The 21995-nt window shown below is 39.0% G+C and overlaps 1 protein-coding gene across 1 annotated transcript in view; it reads left to right on the top strand.

Annotated features, from left to right (window-relative positions):
• THRB (thyroid hormone receptor, beta) overlaps window positions 1-21995 on the top strand; it is a 549876-nt gene that overhangs the window by 433120 nt on the left and 94761 nt on the right. Inside the window, exon 4 of the mRNA XM_006851626.1 lies at window positions 11398-11658. Coding sequence (XP_006851688.1) covers window positions 11398-11658 — 261 coding nt within the window. The remainder of the gene's footprint in view (window positions 1-11397; window positions 11659-21995) is intronic.

Consider the following 21995-nt stretch of genomic DNA (forward strand, 5'->3'; position numbering starts at 1 on the left):
AGCTTTTTGGATTGAAAAAAAATAATAGTAATAAGCATGAAGTTCATGCCAAAGACATTGTTTCTTCTTTGCAAAGTTACTGGGATATTAAGTCCACTACCATCTAATTGCAACTCTACAGGGCAGAGTAGACCAGCTCCATAGAATTTCCAAGTCTGTAAATCTTTACAAAAGGAGACTATCTCATCTTTTTTCCACAGGGCAGATAGAGGATTCAATCAAATACTGATTTCAGTTAACAACTGAGCCCTTAATAATTAAAACATCAGGGTTCCATTTTGGATTATTTGTTCTTGTTGTTGTTAAGTACCACCGAGTCAGTTCTGGCTCATAGCAGATCTGTACAAGGTTTTTGATGAATGGCTGATGGGTTTTAGATCACTGACCTTGTGGTTAGCAGTCAAGTGCTCATTAGAACATTGTACTATGAAATTCTACATGTATGTAAATAATTATAACAAGAGGTGAGATTCTCATTCTATAGATGAGGAAATTCAAGTATGAAAAAAACGAAGTCACTACTTGTCCAAGGTCCCACAGTGGGACCGAGCACCCAGAGAACAACATGAAAATAGCAAGTACTAGAGAAGAGGGAGAGAGGGGATGGGAAGAGTGTGAAAAATGAAGTGGAAGGTCATTATAGCAACCTCATCTACATAAAGGTTCTGTACAGGACGAGGTGGTCAGAATAGTGGAAGTGGTCCTAGTGGTGTTGATTGTGGTCATCATGGTGACGTTAATGGTAGGAGCAATGTAGCTATGGTTGGTGGTGGTTTTGTGCCGTGGAGTCGGTTCTGATTCATAGTGACCCTGCACAGGGTTTCCGAGGCTGTAAATCTTTAAGGACGCAGAAAGCCTCATCTTTCTCCAGTGGAACAGCTGGTAGCTTCGAACTGTTGAATTTGTGGTTCACAACCTGATTCATAACCACTACGCTACCAGAGCACCAATGTAGTTATAGCCACTAAATAAAGATATTTTTAATCATGGAAATATTTTACTTTATTAATGGTAGAGAGTATATCAAACAGGATGCTACAAAATCATAAAAGTCTTCATTAAACAAAATATCAAAATGTCAGGCTAAATGATGAAAATGATTGGTGAGCTGCTTCCTATAGAGTGGTTAGGAAAGGCTTCTCTGAAACTAAAGTAACAGCGAATTGATTGTATCAGGGTCTGAGAAGGGGTATTCCAAGCATCGGAAGAGCTTCTGCAAAGACCCTATGATCACAATGAGCTTCACATGTTAAAAGACAAGGAAGAAAGCCCAGGTGGCTAAAGGGAGCTTAGTGGAAGAGGAGTTCAGCCAGATGGGCTGGGCACAGATCAGGTGGAGCTTTGTAGGCCAGATAAGGACCTAGGACTTTATTTGGGAGAAGTTAAGTTGTAGGATAACATGCTCTGATTCATATTTTTGAATGCTCACTGGTTGCTATGTGCTGAGAGTAAAAAGGAGACGAGTTATAGATTAAAGTAAGTAATTGAAAAAACTGATCAGACATTATATGTGTTTTATAAAGAATTATCAAAGTATTAATCAAATTATTTTTATGATTCCAATGCTGCTCAGCAAGCTAAACAAAACAATGTGGACCTATCAGTTAACCGTTTTAAGCAGATGAAGAGCTCCTCTAAGTTTTTGGCTCCTTGTTAATCAAGATATGCACATCCCAGGATGTTCATGAAGATGAAATAAGTGTCTAACTCAGGGCCTCGCACTTAGTAAATGCTCAACCAGATGTTAGTCTTCTTTCCTACAAGGCTCTAACAATAAAAGTTAGCTGATATGTACATTGTCTGAGGATTCAACAAAGCTACATGTTATGGGTTGAAGTTAAAAAACGAAATAACAATGAGAGCGCTTACATTTATCTTTTTTTTTTTTTTTTCACTCAGCATTCCAGTTTATTAATGGAAGTAATGGAGTATGTATTTTTTTCATTGACATGATTTTTATGAAATTAAAAACTTAGAGTTACCCTTCATGAGTAGAAGCTGTATATATTTTTGTTGTTGTTTTAAATGTTTTATTGTGAGTTATGTGATAGTTTACATGGGAGAACATTAGTTTTACATTCATTCTGTCGTATATCATTTCATTGCCATGGTTACAATCTCCTCCATGCATCATAAACCAACCAAAGGGTATACACTATAAGTCTGCCCCACCCCCACCCCCACATTCCAGTCATCAGCACACAGCCCCTCTACCTCTCTGGGTCTAAAGTCCCCAGCTGCTCCATCACTCCACGTCATTGTCTCAGCCTCCATATCAGGCATCCCTGCTTCTCTGGGTAGGGTCCCGCTCTCGGCTCTTCTCCATTGATGGTCCCAGGGACCTCCACTCCTAGACTGGAAAGTTAATCACTCCCCTCCTTGCTATAAAACGTCTACCTTCACATTTCCAACCCTCACAATCAGTTCTGATAACAATTATTCACTATTGTATCGCAAGAGACCCATCTGCATTTCATTTCATCAGCCCTGCCTAGACAGATTGGATAATACTCGCTGGAGATACATTTATCTTGTAATTCCATTTTTTCCGTGAGCTTTTTGAAGTCCCCATCTATACCTAATGGAGTCCTGGTGTGGCGCAGTGGGTTAATGCACCAGACTGCAAAGCCATTTGAACTGAAGGTCGGCAGTTCAAGCTCACCAGCTGTTCCTTGGAAACCCTATACAGAGTCACCATGGGTCAGAACAGACTCAACCGCACTTCACAACAACAATCTATCTATACCTAATAGAAAGAGTCCTGATGACTGAGTTGGGCTCCTAACTGAAAGGTTGGCTGTTCTCCCCTGGGAGAAAAACTAGGCAGTCTGCTTCTGTGAAGATTTACAGCCTCAAAAACCCTAAGGAGCAGTTCTACTTTAGGGTGCAACGTCACTGTGCATCTGAATCAGCTTGACAGCTGTGGATGGGTGGATGGTACCTGAGAGCCAGATCTATGCAATGATCATTCTACACACTCTCTGAGTTCACAGAACATACTACAAAGATCTCCCTAATACAAAATATGATTTGGGTTCTCAGTGCCTAATACCAATGGCTTTTCAATGCAAACTAAGCACTCCTACAATGAGTGACACACAATCCCAACCTGCTCAGCTCATCCTTTCTGCTCACTGTCATCATCCAAGTACTGTTGCTTTCGCAGTTTGCAGAAGTATCTGCTCAATTTTGTTTCCTGAAATCCTTGAATGTTTTAAAATAATTCTCCTTTGGTGGACAGAATCATTTCTCTCATCTGTGAGGAAATTTCCAGAGATAGGATGTAGACAATTATATTAAAGGGATTTAGTTTTCTGTTTCTTCTTTGTGAAATTCACCTTAGGATGAATGCTGTGTCGTTCAAAGCCATTAGAATTAAGGTCATCAAAAGTCAGCCATGAGTCACACAGTCCAGTTGGTGCCCATTATTTTAGTAGCAGTTCGGATACCCCATCTAAGAATGAATTTTCTTTGATTCTATTTATTTATTTGCATTTAACTGACCAATTGAATTGACCAGTCATCTTGGTGTCTACCATGTGAAGGTTTAAAAGCCAGATATTAGTTGTTGCTGTTGCTTTTAAGTGTTGTCGAGTCAGTTCCAACTTATACCAACTCTGTAGAGGGCTTTCGAGAGTGGCTGGTGAGTTTGAACCACCGACTTTGTGGCTCAAACTGGCCTTGCAGTCTAGCACATTATCCTGTAGTGCTATACCCTGGAGCCCTGCTGTGGTGCCCTAAGATAAGCACTCAACCTCAAATTTGGTTTGAACATCAACGTCTGCAGTTCAACATATATATTTAAAGCCTCAGAAACCCTATATAGGATTGCTATGAGTTGGAACCAATTGACAGCACTTAACATCAGCATGTATATATGTGTGTGTGTGTATGTGTGTATATATATAGTTGTTATTGTCAAAAACACTTTACAACACCTAACTCAACAGCACTTAACAACAATGACAACATGCATGCTATATGTGTGTGTGTGTGTGTATATATATATATATATATATATAGAGAGAGAGAGAGAGAGAGAGCTATGATAGCATAGTGGTTATGAATCGGGCTGCTAATCTCACAGTCAGCAGTTGGAAACTACCAGCTGTTCCGCAGGAGAAAGATGAGGCTTTCTGCTCCCATAAAGATTTACAGCCTCGGAAACCCTGTACAGGGTCACTATGAGTCGGAACCGACTCCACGACACATAACAACAACAATGCTTCATGAACTGCCCACCCCCAAATAGTTGAGTTTTTAAATTACAATGTAAATATGTTCTGGGGCCACCACTCATCTGCCATTTTGTCATACTATTGTGGCTTGTGTGATGCTGTCATGCTTGAAGCTATGCCACTGGTATTTCAAATGCTAACAGGGTCACCCAGGGTAGATAGGTTTCAACATAGCTTTCAGACTAAGACAGATTAGGGAAAAGGAGAGGCAGGCCACTTCTAAATGGTTAGCCAGTGAAAACCTGATGAATAGCAGTGCAACATTTTCTGATATACTACCCTAGGATGAGCCCCGCAGGTTGGGAGGTTCTCAAAATACAACTGGGGGAGAGCTGCCTCCTCAAAGTAATATCCTTAATGACATGGATAGAGTAAGCTGTCAGCACCTTCAAGTCAAAATGAGAAGAAACACTTGCATAATTGGAACATGAAATGTATAGAGTATAAATCTAGGAAAATAGGAAGACATAAAAAAATGAAATGAAATTATATAAGATGGATATCCTAAGCATTTTTGTTGTTGTTGCTAGGTGCCTTTGAGTCGATTTTGACTCCAAGTGACCCTAATCACAACAAAATGAACCAGTGCCCAGTCCTGTGGCATCCTCACAATTGTTATTATACTTGAACCTGGTATTACTGCCACTGTAGCAATTCGTCTCATTCAAGGTCGTCCTCTTGTTTTGCTGACCCTCCACTTTACCAAGCATGATGTCCTTCTCCAAGGAGTGGTCTCTCCTGACATCATACAAAGTGCAATAGACAAATGCTCACCATCCTTGCTGCTAAGGAACATTCTGGCTGTACTTCTTCTAAGACAAAATTGTGGATTCTTCAGGCGGTCGATGGTACGTTCAGTATTCTTCACCAGCTCCATAATTCAAATACAACAATTCTTATCCAGTCTTCCTTACTCATTGTCCAACTTTCACATGCATATGTTGTCGGTGTTATTAAGTGCATATGTTGAGTCAGTTCTGACTCATAGTGACCCTGTATATGGTTTCCAAGGATCTGCTGGTGGGTTTGAATCAATGAATTTACAGTTAGCAGCACCATGGCTTGGATCAGGAGCAGTTTAGTTTTGAAACTGACATCTTTACTCTTTAACACCTTAATTAAGTCTTTTGCAGACACTTTGCCTAATTCAGTACATCATTTGATTTCTTGATTGCTGTGTCCATGAGTGTTGATAATGGATGCAAGCAAAATGAAGTCTTTGACAACTTCAATCATTTCTCTATTTATCATGGTGTTGTTTATTTGTCCAGTTTTGAAGATTTTTGTTTTCTTTACATTGAGGTGCAATCTATACTGCAGGCTGTAGTATTTGATCTTCACCAGAAAGAATTTTTAAGTCCTCTTCACTTCCAGCAAGCAAGGTTGTGTCATCTGCATATTGCAGGCTGTTAGTGAGTCTTCCTCCAATCCTGATGCCATATTCTTCTTCATATAATCCAGCTTCTCAAATTATTTGCTCAGCATACATAGTGAATAAGTATGGTGAAAGGATACAACCCTGAAACACCTTTCCTGATTTCAAACTACTGAGTATCCCTTTGTTCTGTTAGAAAGACTGCTTCTTGGTCTATGTACAGTTTCTTCAGTAACACAATTATGTGTTCTGCAATACCCATTCTTGGCAATGTTATCAATAGTTAGTTATGATCCACACAGTCGAGTGTCTTTGCATAGGCAATAAAGCACAAGTAAACATCTTTATAGTATTCCCTGCTTCCAGTCAATATTTAACTGATGTCAGTAGTGATAACTCTCATTGCATGTCCACTTCTGAATCCAGCTTATTGCTAAAACAGCTTAAATGGACAGGTTATTTGCCACTTTAAATCAGACAATCTTATGGTTTACTATGCCAGGAACAACAAATTGAAGATATAGAGCATCATATTTGTTGTCAAAAGACCATTTCAAGAGCTATCTTGAATATCCATATGCCAAAACCAATTCATATCACTATTATTCAAATGTATGCACCAACCAGTAAAGTCAATGATGATGAAATTGAACAATTCTACCACTTCTTCAGTCTGAAATTGATCAAACATGCAATTAAGTTACAATTATAATCATTGGCAGTTGGAATACAAAATGTTGGAAATAAAAAGGAAGGATCAATAGTTGGGAAATATCACCTTGGTGATAGAAACAATGCTAGAGATGACATGATTGAATTTTGTAAGACTAATGACTTATTCATTGCAAATACTTTTATTCAACAATATAAATGGAGACTATATACCAGATGGAATTTACAAGAATAAAATTGACTACATATGTGAGAAGACACATGGAAAAAGTTCAACATCATCAGTCAAAACAAAGTCATAGGTTGACTGTGGAACAAGCTATCACTTGCTCATAGGCAAATTCAGGCTGAAACTTGGGAAAATTAAAACAAATTCATGAGAGCCAAAATATAACCTTCAGTATATCCCACCTGAATTTACAGATCATCTCAAGAACAGATCTGATGCATTAGACACTAATGACCAAAGAACAGAAGAGTTGTGGGATGGCATCAGGAATATCATGTATGAAGAAAGCAAAAGTTCATTGAAAAGATCAGAATGAATGTCAGAAGAGTTCTGAAACTTGCTCTTGAATGCAGAGAAGCAAAAACAACTGTATTAAATGATGAAGTAAAAAAGATGAATAGAAAATGCCAAAGGGTAACTCAAGAAGACAAAGTCAAGTACTATAATGGAAAGTGTAGAGGCCTGGAGTTAGAAAACACTCCAGGTGGAAGAACACAGTCAGCATTTCTCAAGCTAAAAGAACTAAAAAGAAAATACAAGCCTCAGTTTGCAATATTTAAGGATTCTATGGGCAAAATATTGAATGATATAGTATTGTTGTTAAGTGCTGTTGAGTCAGTTCCGACTCATAATGACCCTATATAGGGTCTGTGAGGAGTGGTTGGTGAGTTTGAACTGTTGACTTTGCTGTTCAAATGACCTTGTAGTCCAGTGCATTAACCCACAGTGCCACACCAGGATTCCATTGAATGATAAAGGAATCATCAAAAGAAGATGGAAGAAATATATAGTTGCCATGCCAAAAAGAATTTGTTGGTGTTCAAGCATTTCAAGAGATACCATGTTATTACAAACTGATGGTATTGGAGGAAGAAGCCTAAGCTGCACTGAAGCATTGGCAAAAAATAAAATTCCAGGAATTGACAGAACACAAATTGAAATGTTTCAACAAACTGATGTAGTACTAGAGGCACTCACTTATCTATGCCAAGAAATTTGGAAGATAGCTAGCTGGTCAAGTGATTGGAAAATATCTGTACTTGTTTCCATTCCAAACAAAGGTGACCCAACAGAATGCAGAACAATACCTTTAATATCATATGCAATTAAAATTTTGCTAAACATAATTCAAAAATGAATACAATACATCAACAAGGAGTTTCCAGAAATTCAAGCCAAATTCAGAAGAGGATGTGCAACAAGGGATACCCTTGCTGACTTCAGATGGGTCTCTGATGACAGCAGTGAATACCAGAAAGATGTTTATTGTGCTTTATTGACTATGTGGATCATAACAAACTACAGATAACATTGCAAAGATTGGGAATTTCAGACCCTTAATTATGGTCACAAGGAACCTGTACACATACCAAGTGCAGAACAAAGGGATAGTAAATGGTTTAAAATCAGGAAAAGTTGTGGCAAGGTTGTATCCTTTCACCATACTTATTTAATCCATATGCTGAACTGTTAATCTGAGAAGCTGTATCATATAAAGAAGAATGTGGCATCAGGATTGGAGGAGGACTCATTAACAACCTGAGATATGCAGAAGACAACCTTGCTTGCTGGAAGCTGAAAGAACTTGAAATACTTACTGATGAAGATCAGATACTACATCCTTCGATATGGATTGCACCTCAATGCAAAGGAAATGAAAATCCTCAAAACTGGAGTAGTAAACAACATCATAGATAAACAAAGAGAAGATTTAAGTTGTAAAATACTTCATTTTGCTTATATCCAAATTAACACTCATGGAAGCAGCAGTCAAGAATCAAAAGACATACTGTATTCGACAAATATGCTGCAAAAGAGTCTTTAAAGTATTAGAGAACAAAGATGTCACTTTGAGGAATGGGGTGTGCCTGACCCAAGTCATGGTATTTTCAATCACCTCCTATACATGTGAAAGTTGGACAATGAATATAGAAGTGTTGGTGCATTTGAATTTAGGTGTTGGTGAAGAATATTGAAAATACCATGGATTTTCAGAAGAACAAACAAATCTGTGTTGGAAGAAGTACAGCAAGAATGCTCCTTAGAAGCAAGGATAGCAAGACTTTCATACTTTGGACTTGTTGTCAAGAAGGACCAGTCCCTGGAGAAGGAAATCATGCTTGGTAAAGTGAGGGTCAAAAAAAAAAAAAAAGAGTAAGGCCTTCAACAAGATGCATTGTCACCATGGCAGCAACAATGGACTCAAGATTAACAATTGTAAAGATGGTACAGGACTAGACAGTGTTTTCCTCTGTTATACACAGGATCGCTATGAGTCAGAATCGACCAGATGGCATCTAACAACAACAACAACAACATATTCTCAAGCTTTGTGATAGCATTGGTGCTTAAGTACTTATCCAAAAACTGCCAATCATTTGTTTTCCCTACCTTAGATTTGTTCCTTAGCCATGTGGATCCCAAATTCTATTGTATATCAGAATCGCCTGGAGGACTTTGTAAAGTTATGAATATTCAGGTCCAATGTACTTCAATAAGCCTTGGCACAGCTGATTCACTTGCCAAGAAAAGTTTGAGAACAAGTGACCTAACCTTTCAGAATTTTGATTCTTCAAAAAAGAAATGTCCCATTGGTTTCATTTTGGGAGAGAACCAACAGCAATAGACATAGCAAAAAAAAGACTTGGTAAACATTACTGCTGATCATATGTATTTGGAAAACTTGGGACAGTTCTCTTAACCACAGAAGCTCCACCAGAGCAAGTGGAAGGAGCCTGGAACAGCAGGTGTCTCAGCCCTCCTTGGGAATGAAATAGAAATTGCATATGTCTTCCTGTTCTTGGAAAGATAGAATCAAGAATCCTCCTTAAATAAATCCCTGTTGAGTTTTCTCATGACCCAACTGGGACTACTCAGTGCCCAGGTTTCCCAGAAATGCCCCAACTAATAAAGCTGCCAATTAAGTAACTGAATATCATTATCATGAATGTAATTACAGACAGTAATTATGAGCTTGTAAATGCCTCCCATGAATGGAGACCTTTTCTCAAAACATCTCAGTGCCTTTTCTTAGGAAAGTAGAAAGCAATACTATCTCCTACCCATCCTAAACATAACTTCTCTTGCACAGAAGAAACCCACCTCTTCTGGCCCAGGTGATATGCTAAGTAAGCCTTAAACTGAGCTTTAAGGGGAGTGTTCCCATAGTGTTAGAATCCCTCTCAGCATCTTTCATCCAAACATTGATGCCCTACACTAGTCCTGAGGTGGCACTATAGGATAAGCACTGGACTGCTAGCCACAATATCTACAGTTCAAACCCACCAACCACTCCTTGGAAACCCTATTCAGGGCCGCTACAAGTCAGAATCTACTCAACAGTACTTAATGACAACAAACAATAAAGACGTCCTTAGTCCTTGTATTAAATAATTTAAAAATCATTTGCAAAGTTTGAAAGTAAGTTTAAAATTCTGTGCATTGTGCCCAGATCAGGGTGGACTTGGCTCTCTTAAGTACCAGAGATATGAGTATCCATAGCCTTTTGGTAATTTCCACATAAAAGAAAATCCCCATCTTTTCTATGCTAAGGGGCCATAATGACACAATGATTAAGCACTCGGCTGTTAACTGAAAGGTTAGTGACTCTAACTCATGAGCAGAAAGACCTGACAGTCTGTCCCCATTAAAGATTCCAACCTAGGAAATCCTATGAGTCGGCTCTACTCTATCCTCTAGGGTTGTTATGAGTCAGACTTGATTCAGTGGCATGCAACAACAACAATATATATGTGTGGGTATGTTATATATTAGCTTGCATACTTTCACTCTGCTTTATATCCATGTATTTGTGGGTTACTGTATGAAATTGCAAGGTCAGTTTCAACCACAAGGTCAACAGTTCAACACTATACAGGGTTGCTATGAGTCAGAATCGACTCAACAGCACTTAACAATAACATAGCAAAGATATTCAAAGAGGTAAGATTTACCACCTGAGAAAATGAGTGTAAGAAGGTTTTCATTATACTGCTAATTTCATTTTTTCCCATTTTCTAAAGGTGCAACCTTCAAGTCTCTATAAATTAAATAGGAAAGCAATATAAAATATGTAACTATTCAACTGCCTAATACTGCAAGGTCAGTTCAAACTCACCAGCCTCACCTTGGACACCCTGTACAGGGTCACTATGAGTCAGAACTGACTTGCCAACATTTAACCATGACAGCAACAATATCCCAACCAAAGCATTGTGGGGCATTTCATTCTACATTAGGGCTCTTGGTGTTCCTCCAAACATCCCTTCATGTGATCTCATTGCCAGCTTGGGAGTACATTTACAAAACCATTGACTAAATTTCTCTTTATAAGATCTGGTCTTTTCCCCCTAGCTGTCGGGAGAACAGAGTTGTCCTTCTCTGTGTGGCCACGTGAGAATATCCCGCTTAAGTAACAAGGTGTCCCGAAGGTCAACCTGTGATGAAACCCAAGTCAGACAAGGCTAGATCCTGAATGTTCCATGTTCTAAGCAACTAAAATCTGTTCACAGCCAGCGCTGACCCTTAAGACCTCAAATGGCCATCTAAGCAGTCACATAAATTGGGGTAACCGTGTTCTCAGGTCATTGCTGGGGAAGTAGGACTGGTAAAAGTGCAGCCTTCCCGTGGAGGAACTAACGTCTTTCGATGCACTGAAAATAAGGGGGGAAACGTGTTGATTACTCTGACAGGCAATCCAACTGTGGTGGCTAAATGCCCAAGGCTGACAAATTCTGCATCTTATCACTGCCGTCAAGTGGAGGTGCGTGTGAATACTGTCAGCCCGAAAGAATTGAGAAACAACTTGCCTTCCAAAACTCTGCATCTCAACAAAATCTTGACAATGCCAACAGCTCGTCATCTCGTGTTTTTCAACCCTCCAGAAAATGGCCTTCCAGCCTGGGACAAACCGAAGCATTATCCAGACCGAGAACACAACTGGAAGCTAGGAGGAATGTCTGAAGCCTGCCTACACAGGAAGAGCCATTCAGAGAGACGTAGCACATTGAAAAATGAACAGTCGTCTCCACATCTCATCCAGGCCACTTGGACTAGCTCAATATTCCATCTGGACCATGACGATGTGAATGATCAAAGTGTCTCAAGCGCCCAGACCTTCCAAACAGAAGAGAAGAAATGTAAAGGTAACCAGATTTTTATTAGACCATAGCAAGGGTTTCAACAAGGATAAAGACAAAATCTTCATTGTAACTCTGTACTCAGTTTCCATTTAATCCAACATATAGTGCCCATGTGTTCTCCCCAACTGTTCTACAGTTTCTTTATCCCCACATCTTCTTTTACACATACATAAATAAGTGGATTCAAAGGAAAGCAGTTAATTCCAGGTTCATGTTGTATTGGGGCACTGGGGGAAAAAAGACATTTTTATTTATCAAATTAGGAGAATGGTTGTTAGTTGGGGCTTTAATTCTATTTTGTAATCTAAGTAGAAACAAACATTGCTCTAGTTAGAAGTCTGTGAGGTGTGTGTGCGCACGTGTGTGCTGGGAGGATGTGTAGACTGGTGCTCAGTGTTTTCCCCAATTGTGCCAGTAGATAATAGGATCTCAATGCATACCTCTAGCCTAAATAAGACAATTCATCCTCAAAAGAGAGGTTTTAAGTTTTTTTCTTTTACTCACTAAATCCTTGTGTCATCATCTTGAAAGGAGAGATTATGGTTTTAGGACGTTGTCACCTCATTAAAAAAAAAAAAGTTAAACTGGCCTGAGTTCCTGATTACATTAGATTTAACTGGTTGGTCATCACCTCAGCTCTCCTTCACTGTGACAAATGTCTCTTTGCTGATCGCTTTATTGTCTTAAGGCTTCGTAAAATCATGGCTTCTTAAATCAGTTTGTATTTTCAGATGTCCATATTAATGTAACTTCCCGATTTCCACGTTCATTCTTTTTCATTGTAACATTTAGGAAAACAAAAAAAACCCTTTGAGTTTGTCTTTCAGAGTTTTGACTCATCTTTATTTGTTTTTAACCTCATGATAAAGTATGAAATTGTGTATTTGAAACTCCAGCATTCACATACCAAGATAAATAAATGAAAATTTATAAAAACTCCTATATATGAACCTTGAAGGGTTTGAGCTAACTCTCTTAACTTGGGTATAAACACATGGTTATATTTATCCCTTTTTCAAAGTGTTCTGAAAACACTTGAGAAGCTCCTGAAAACAGCCAATTGACCTTGGAAGTTTAGTGTATTGAAGCTTTAGTTGAAAATAGGATTGTCCGAAAATAACAGTAAAATAATGGTCTAAGTGTAGTCATAACTAGACGTGTTCCCTTTGGAAAGATTTGTGTTTGAACTGTTTTTATCTTTATAATTTAAGAGATTTTAGAAATTGAAAGGAATATTTTTTAAAAAAGAGCAAACTAAAATGGGGTGGGGGGGCACGGAATCAGGATATAGGAAGACTATGTATGTGTGTGTTTGAAAAACATTTGCAATTTAGTCCTAACATTTGTGACCAGATTATATATGTATTTCAAGTTTTATGGGTTGACATCAAAACCAATCCTTAATTCCCAATTAAAGAGCCAATATGCAACTCTAGTGTCCTTGTAGCCAGAAGAACCTCACAAACTAAATTTGATTCATTCAGAATGGGTACCTGAACTCATTCAGTCATGGGATCCATCTGTGTCTCTATCATTAACAAGAAGTTCTAACCTTGGGTTCCTTAAGTGTCCAATATTGCACACTTTTCAGTTTATTGCACACATTTTAGTTTGTCGGTATACCTTAAAAGTAAGATAAAACAGTCTTTACTTAGATCCAAATCCCTACGTACAGTAAAGTGGCTAATACCACAATTTTAGTCTGACATATTTGAGTTACAATCTAAGCCCTATCAATTTCTGTCCCTGAGCAAACTGTCTTGTAACATTTGTTGATAGATTTGAATAAGATAACATATTTAGGCATTTATTGTAGTCCCGTGCAAATGGGTACTCTCTAAATGGCAATTTCATTATTTCTCTAACCATTATTATAAATTAATTAACTATGCATTATTAAAGAAACGCTGGTGGTGCAGTATGTTAATTGTTGGGCTACAAATAGCCAGGTTGGTGGTTCAAACCCACCAGCAGCAGGAAGATGAAACTGTCTGCTTCCATAATGATTTGTTGTTATGTGCCGAGGAGTCGGGTCCAACTCATAGTGACCCTGTATGGGGTTTCTGAGGCTGTAAATCTTTACGGGAGCAGAACGCCTCATCTTTCTCCCACGGGACAGCTGGTAGTTTTGAACTGCTGACCTTGCGGTTCGCAGCCTGATTCGTAACCACTACGCTACTTTGTTGTTGTTGTTAAGTGCTGTCAAGTCGACTCCAACCCATAGCAATCCTGTACAGGGTTTCCAAGGCTATAATTCTTTATGGGAGCAGACCACCTCAACTTCCTCCCGTGGAACCGCTGGTAGTTTCAAACTGCTGACCTTGAGGTTCGCAGCCCGATTCGTAACCACTATGCTACTAGAGCTCCTTAATCGTTTATAGTCTTGGAAACCCTATGAAGCAGTTCTGCTCTGTCCTCTAGGGTCACTATTAGTTGGAATTGACTCAATGACAGTGGTTTTCTATGCATTACTAAATAATATCAATTCCTTAGGCTCTATTGTACACCCAATAAGAAAGGCCCGTGAGGAGTATAGCAGATGAGTGACACTTCAGTGAGTAGAGTTAGAAAGCCATATTTCATTCATCCTTCGGTTTGGCTGAAAGGTAGAAAGTCATCTCATGAAAAAAATATATTTAATTATTAAAGTCCTTCTCAAAATTTTAGTATTGAAAAGAATATCAAAAACTAAACCCATTGCCAATGAGTTGATTCCAAGTCATGGCAATAGCCATGTTACAGAGTAGAATCACATTCCATAAGGTTTTCAATGGTTTGATCTCTTGGAAATCAGACTATTTCAATGTACACAAAGAAACAAGACAGAGAACCTCAAACAAGTGACAAAAATACAGAGTCAGAAAATATGACACCAGAAATGGTATCAGAACTACCTGATAAGGAATTTAAAAGAATGCTAATTAGACAACTTCAACAGATTGTGTAAACCATTTGTTGGAAGTAAGCAGCTGATAAAATCAAGGAAAACATAAATAAAACTATGGGGAATTTCAGAAAACAAAACAATTTAAAAAGTGAGAACCATGCAAAAACAATTCGAATGCCAGAAGATTAACACTAAAACTTCAGAAATAGTATACTGAAAGGGCAAAGAAATAGAATTGAATAATGGAAAGCTAAATTACTGAGCTTGAAGAAAAAATGTCTCAATATTTATTCATCTACTAGAAAAATCATCTGAAAAAAAGAAAAATATATCTGAAGAAAGCCTAAGACCTATGTGCGACACTAGCAAGAGGAATCCCGGTACAGGAAGAGACAAAAAAAAAAAAAAAACAGAAAATATTGTCTAAGAGTTGTTGGAAGTAAACAAACAGGATAGACCCCAAAAGAAAACTCCAAGACTTATTATAATAAAACTTTTCAAAACCAAAGATAAGTTAAAAGTCCTAAGAACAGCTCAGGAAAAACAAAATTACCTACAAAGGAGAACTAATAAGACTAAATTGATTACTCAGCAAAAACCATGCCAGCAAGAAAATGACATATATAAAACTCTGAAAGAAGTCAGTTGCCAACTAAGAATCATATATCCAGCAAAATTGTCCATCAAATATGAGGATGAAATTGGGTCATTTTCAGACAAACTGAAATGAAAATAATTTGTAAATAATCAGACCAATCTTATAAAAAATATGGAAGAGAGTTTTTTTGTACAGAGACCCAATAGCAGCAGACAACAACCTGAGACTAACATACATGGCAATGTCACCTAGACTCAACCCGATATGTTGTTGTTGTTGTGTGCCGTGGAGTCGGTGCCAACTCACAGCGACCCTACACAGGGTTTCCGAAGCTGTAAATCTTTACAGGAGCAGACCGCCTCATCTTTCTCCCGCGGAGCGGCTGGTAGTTTCGAACTGCTGACCTTGCGGCTCGCAGCCCAATTCGTAACCACTATGCTACCAGAGCTCCTTGTTGTTGTTAAGTGCCGTCAATTCGGTTCCGACCCATAGCGACCCTAAGCAGATTTACCCAAGGCTGTAAATCTTTACAGGAGCAGAAAGCCTCATCTTTTTCCCGCAGAGGCGCTGGTAGTTTCGAACTGCTGACCTTATGGTTCACAGCCTGATTCGTAACCACTACACTACCAGAGCTCCTTCAACCAGATATAGGAGTATGCAAAGTAGAGCAGACCTATAAGACTGAAAATAGAGAATCAGAGATACACTTGCAACAACAAAATAAAAAGTAAAAAGAGGCTATAATTCCAGTTATAGAACTTCTAGATAAAGAAGAAATCAAGTAGATTTCAAGAAAATAAATGAATAAAAATACACCTAACAGTAGCCCTAAAAACTCCCAAGCCTTACTCTTAGCCCTAGCCCAACCCTTACCTTTAACACTCACCTTAGTCATAACCGTAGCAATAAACAAAGTCCTAGACCTAGCCTTAAATCTAGCCATAGTGCCAACCCTAATCCTCACTCCTTACTCCTACCCGTCCCGACCTCACACACACACACACACACACACAAATGTAGCCAGTCTAGACCAGTGCTCTTCTAAGGTTGATCTGTAACTGACACCCTTCTGCCACTGCACTGATGATGCAAATACACAAAGTGATAGCTTTCAGGAATAAAGAGTGCCTGGTGGCACAGTCATTAAGCACTGAGCTGCCAACACAAAGATCTGCAGTTTTGAATCCACTAGTGTGCTATGAGAGAATGATGTAGCAGCCTGTTTCCATAAAGATCACAGCCTTCAAAACCCTATGATGTTGTTGTCATTAAGCGTCATTGAGTGGGTTCCGACTGATGGGCTTGAACTGCCAACCTTGTGGTTCACAGTCCAGTGGTGATCCTACAGCGCCACACCAGGAGTCCAGTTCTACTCTGTCCTAGAGGTTTGATATGAGTCAGACTCAGTCTGAGGGCTATGGATTTGGTTTGGTGTTTGTAATTTAATATTGTCCCTGACATCTAAATGTATGGTTACTGTCTTCATCTCACTGGACAAAAAGGTCCTGTCAATGTACCTGGCCAGTCATATGTGGCCAGAGCTACATAAAAGTCTTTTGTAGTAAAACCATGGATGAGTTCTTAATGGACTAGTTATTTCTAAAAACTTGTTTTTCGCTTCAGGCTGAGAATCACCAATACACATTTTATTATTTTTTTTTAATGTTTTATTATGAATTATATGATAGTTTACATGGGAGAACATTAGTTTTACATTCATTCTATTGTATATTGTCTCTCATTGCCATGGCCACATTTTATTCTTATATGTTTTTTTCTTAGGCTTATTTTTTTATTATGTATCTGATGTCAGTTTTTGCTTCTCATTTTTTATCTGAATACTGCTTTTAGTTTAACCTGACTCCTAGTGCTGCACTGTAGGATCAGCACTGGACTTCAAACCATGAGGTCGACAGTTCAAATCCACCAGCTGCTCCTTGGAATCCCTGTACAGGGTTGCTATGAGTTGGTATCAACTCCATGGTACATAACAACAACATACCTGTACTCCTATAAGCTAATCATTCTAAGGAAATGAATTGGTAACTTATCTAACAGTTGTGAAGTGCCTTCGAGTCGATTCCAGTCCATAGTGACACCCTGTATAGGGTTTCCAAGGAGCGAATGGTGAGCTTGAACTGTTGATCTTATGGCTCGAAGCGACTTTGCAGGCCAGTATGAACTAGAATAAGCATAATAGAGCTTTTACATTCTGTGGCAAAGCACCAGTTGCTTTTCCTTCCTCAGCCCACACTTATCCCTCCATCCCAGTACTATACTGCCTGGAGTTTTTGTCACAATTTGAACTCATTGCTCAGTCAAAGGATCATGTCCTACCCCCTTGTCCACCTCCACCCTTCCCAGAGTCGGAGCTGATGTGCTCAGTGCCACTGTAAACATGACTCTTCAATCAATAACATTAGCAGCACTGGTAGCTTGTGAGACACACAGAATCTCAGTGTTCACTTCAGATCTATTCAGTTACAAGCTCTGAACATGGGCCTAATATTCTGTGTTTTAGCCAGGCTTTGTGATGATTTTTAAATCTGATTTTAGGAAAGGATCTGAGACTATGCCTAAATTGTTAGTATAGGAAAGGGCCTTACACCTGGTGGGCATTCAGGGAATGTGCATTTTTCCCCTTCCTTGATGGTACCTGGGGAGTCACCTGAGTCTCTCCTTCCTTGATTGAGCCCTTCCTTAACCAGAAAAATGAAACCCACTGCCTTCTAGTGAATTCCAACTCACAGCGATCGTATAGGATAGAGTAGAACAGCTCCTTACAGTTTCCGAGGCTATAAATCCTCAAGGAAGAATAGTTTCTCAGAGAATAGTGGGTTTAAACCACCAGTCTGCCAGTTAGCAGCTCTACACTTAACCCACTGTATCAGGCCTCCTTCCTTAGCTCTGTGGTTGTTGTTGTTAAGTGCCATCAAATCGGTTTCGACTCATAGTGACCTTGTATAGCGTTTCCAAGAAGTGACTCATGAGCTTGAACCAGTGACCTTGTGGTTCAGACCGACTTTGCAGTCCAGCACATTTACCTATAGCGCCACACGAGGACTTCTCCTTAGGCCTGGCTTATCTTAATTGCCAACTGAGTGGTCTGTTTAATCACGCTGCCTAGTGATCCAACCCTCTGGAACTTGAACTTTTCTGAGAACCTCACACTAGTTGACTGGGGCCTGACACCCCCACCCCACCCCCACCCCATGGCCTCCCTGCACTCTTTAAAAGGCTCCACCTCCTGAATGGTTGTCCAGGAACCACAGGATGAGTCCCAGGCAGAGGCCTGGGCCTCTGACCGGGATCCAGGCAGCCCTTCTGAAATCTTGTTGTTCAATGTCTGCCCTTGTTGTAGATCAGAGACCTTCCCAAAATATTGGCACCTGGTGGAAGAACAAGGCAGGGCCTGATCCCACCTCCTCCATAGCATCACAAAAAGAAGAGGGGCGCTCTAGGGATCTCCCTATAATTCTCTGTAAGTGGACTTTGTGTCTAAAATCAAGAAAATTTAGTTTCGCATATTCAGGAAGACAACAGAAAATAGTCAAAATGATTTTAAAAGAAGAACTTCTTTTCTGATTATAAAAACCATGGTGTTGTTAAGTGCCACTGAGTAAGTTCTGCCTTCATAGGATTGCCAAGGCTGTAAATCTAGGGGAAGGAGCTCTGGTAGCGTAGTGGTTACAAATTGGGCTATGAACCACAAGGTCAGCAGTTTGAAACTACCAGCGGTTCCACAGGAGAAAGATGAGGCTTTCTGCTCCCATAAAGATTTACAGCCTCGGAAACCCTGTACAGGGTCGCTATGAGTTGGAACCGACTCCACAGCACATAGCCACCACCACCAAATCTAGGGGAGCAGAAAGTCTCAAAGTCTCATCTTTCTCCTGCAGAGCAGCTGGTGGGTTTGAACTGCCAGCCTTGTGATTAGCAGTCCAGAGCTTATCCTACATAGCCACAGCACTACCAAAAAAAGGCCTGTGTGGTCATAAGAGAAAAAAATGAAAATTTCCCCAAAGTTCAATGAAGAATAAAATGAAAAATTCCCCAAAGTTCAATAAAAGTAATTTTTAAAAATCGTTTGTAATTTCATCTCACACAGACAAGCACTGTTATTTTTTTATTATTATTATTTCAGTCTTTTTTCTATATATTACAGGCTTGGGTTTTTTTGTTTTTTTTTTTTCACAAACTAGGCATATGGCTTTTAATGAGCTTTTAATGCTTAGCAATCCATCAAGAACATTTTCTCATGTTATTAAATATTCTTCTGAAACCTAACTTTACTGGCCATAGATTATTCTTGCTGATACATGTGCCATAATTTATTAAACCAGTCCCCAAGATTTAGACAAGTTAAAGTCATTTTTTAAAAGATATCTTGTATCTGCAAAGGGTCAGACTTTTAACTCATGCTCTTCATAAGGAGAAAAAAATGAATCAAATCAATGATGGCCATTTAAAATGATCTACAATTCTCATTTACCAAAATCACGAAGTGTTCTAAACATGAGAGGCCTAAAACCAAGTCATTTCAATCCTTCATATCAGACATGCACATTCTCACTAAGTTATTCCTGTCTTTGTCCTTGAGTAGAATACAAGGACGTCTTCAGGTAAAGACTAAACAACTGAGATCTTTGACCAGGACTACTATCTGTCCCATCCAATTCCAGTATCCACTCTGCCCCTACTCACCATACTTCAAGGTCCACAGTCTCAGCATAGAGTCACTAGCATGATTCATAGTCCTCAAGGGCACTCTGGAAGCCTCAGAACTCATTACTAGCTTCTGGCATATGTAAGAACTCTGTGTGGTTTGATACATCAAAGGCAGGGAAGAGCACCCCATAAGTAGACCAGGGCAGGCCCCAGTAAAAGGCAAGCAGGAAAAGCAGAGCCATTAGCTGGAATGGAGGAGAAGGGAAATATGGGAAACAGTGTACTATCAGAGGAAGGCTATTGATGTTAGTTGCCATTAAGTTGATTCCAACTCATAGTGACCCCATATGGTGCAGAGCCGAACTGTGATCCATAGAATTTTCATAGAATTTTCCATTTCCGAAGTAGTTTTCAAGGCCTGTCTTCTCAGACACCTTTGGGTGGGTTAGAACTGCCAACCATTCAGATAGTTGTTGGGACCTTAAATGTTTGCACCACCCAGGAAGGCAAACGTAAGAAATGCAAGGTTCTGTTCTACCCAGCTTCAGTTTTCATTGAGATGTAAAACGGAGCAGTGGAGGGACCATTAACTTCCCAAGGCCAATTTCATAACATCTGTCACAGTATAAGGATCCCTGGCTTATACTGAGTTAATGTACTCAGTTGCTTATCAAAAGGTTGGAGTTCTGAGTCCACCCAGAGGCACCTCTGAAGAAAGGCCTGATAATCTACTTCCAAAACTGAGCCTTTGAAACCCCTAGGAAGTAATTCTTCTCTGACATACGTAGGTTTGTCATGAGTAGAATCAATTTGACAGTAACAGGTAAATCATAGTATAAAATACAGATATGCTCTGACCCAGCAGTCTCTTTCATAATATACTCTGCCCCATAAAAACACAAATTAAAGAGCACAAAGATGTGTGTTCAAAAGTGGGTTTTTTTGCATCTTTGCTTTTGTGAAAACCGGAAGCAATCTAAATGCCTACCTATAGGAAATATTGAAATAACTATGGTACATCTAAAGCAACCACAATAAAAAATTTTAAAAAACAAACAGTTAAAGAGAGGTGATTTTAGGAATGAAAGCAAACGTACATTAAGTATAGTGTGATCTCATTTGTAAATTTTTAAATCTATATAGTTGATGTGTGTAGAAAAACTACAGTGTCCCTAGAAAAAAAGTTCCTGGATGCACATCAACTTCTTGAGGATAAATATCTTTAAAAATCAAGGAAGATGCTTTATTCACTTGATACACAGCTGCATTCAAAATTATTTACAAGGATGCATTAATGAATAACTTGTGTGGTTCTTTTAAATGTAAAGATCATAAGCTTTACAAGTCACACCATTTTAGGTTTATTTATTGCTCTTTTTTTCACCAGTTCAGGGCAAACTTTTTACCTTTCTGATCCCGGGTCCACTTAATTTTAAGTGGGGTAATGATTTTCAGTGGAGGTTTGATTGTTGCTCTCATAGAGACCAAAAACCAAAACAAATCCACTGCCATTGGCTCAATTCCAACTCATAGCAACTCTATAGAACACAAGAGAATTACTCTGTAGGATTTCCAAGACTAAATCTTTACAGGAAGGTTTCAGCAGAACTTCCAGATAAAATAGACTGGTAAGAAAAGTCTAGTGATCTGTTTCCAAAAAAATCAGTCAGTGAAAACCCCCTGGATCATAACAGTTCGATTTCATTGTGCATGGAATCATCATGGTAGCCAACAAGAACATATAATGTCCAGCTTCCAGGTTTGCAGTTAAGATCAAAGATAGTGTGTGTCAAGTGTCTAGAATTGTACCCAGTATGTGTTGTTGTGTACTGTCGAATCAGTACTGACTCATTGCAAACCTGCAGAGGGTTTCCCAAGCAAGGCTAATAGGTTTGAACCACCAACCTTGTCAGTGCTTAACCTACAGTGCCACGCCAGTACTAATTAATTATGACTGTTCTTATAATATAAACAATCAATTAGCCTTGCATCTCCTTCTTCAGTTCCTCCATCCTTTCTGACCTTGAAATACATTGAAAAACTATATAAGTGCTAATGAAGAGAAACAAAACAAAACATCACGTATATAGCTATAGTAGAGGCATATACAATTAAAAAAAGAGTCCAGTGCAACAAACAAGTTTTTTGTTTTTTGTTTTTCCCATTTCTTTAAAAGTCTTAAAGAGA

Source organism: Chrysochloris asiatica, unplaced genomic scaffold (genome assembly GCF_000296735.1).
Source record: "Chrysochloris asiatica unplaced genomic scaffold, ChrAsi1.0 scaffold00030, whole genome shotgun sequence".
Lineage (NCBI taxonomy): Eukaryota > Metazoa > Chordata > Mammalia > Afrosoricida > Chrysochloridae > Chrysochloris > Chrysochloris asiatica.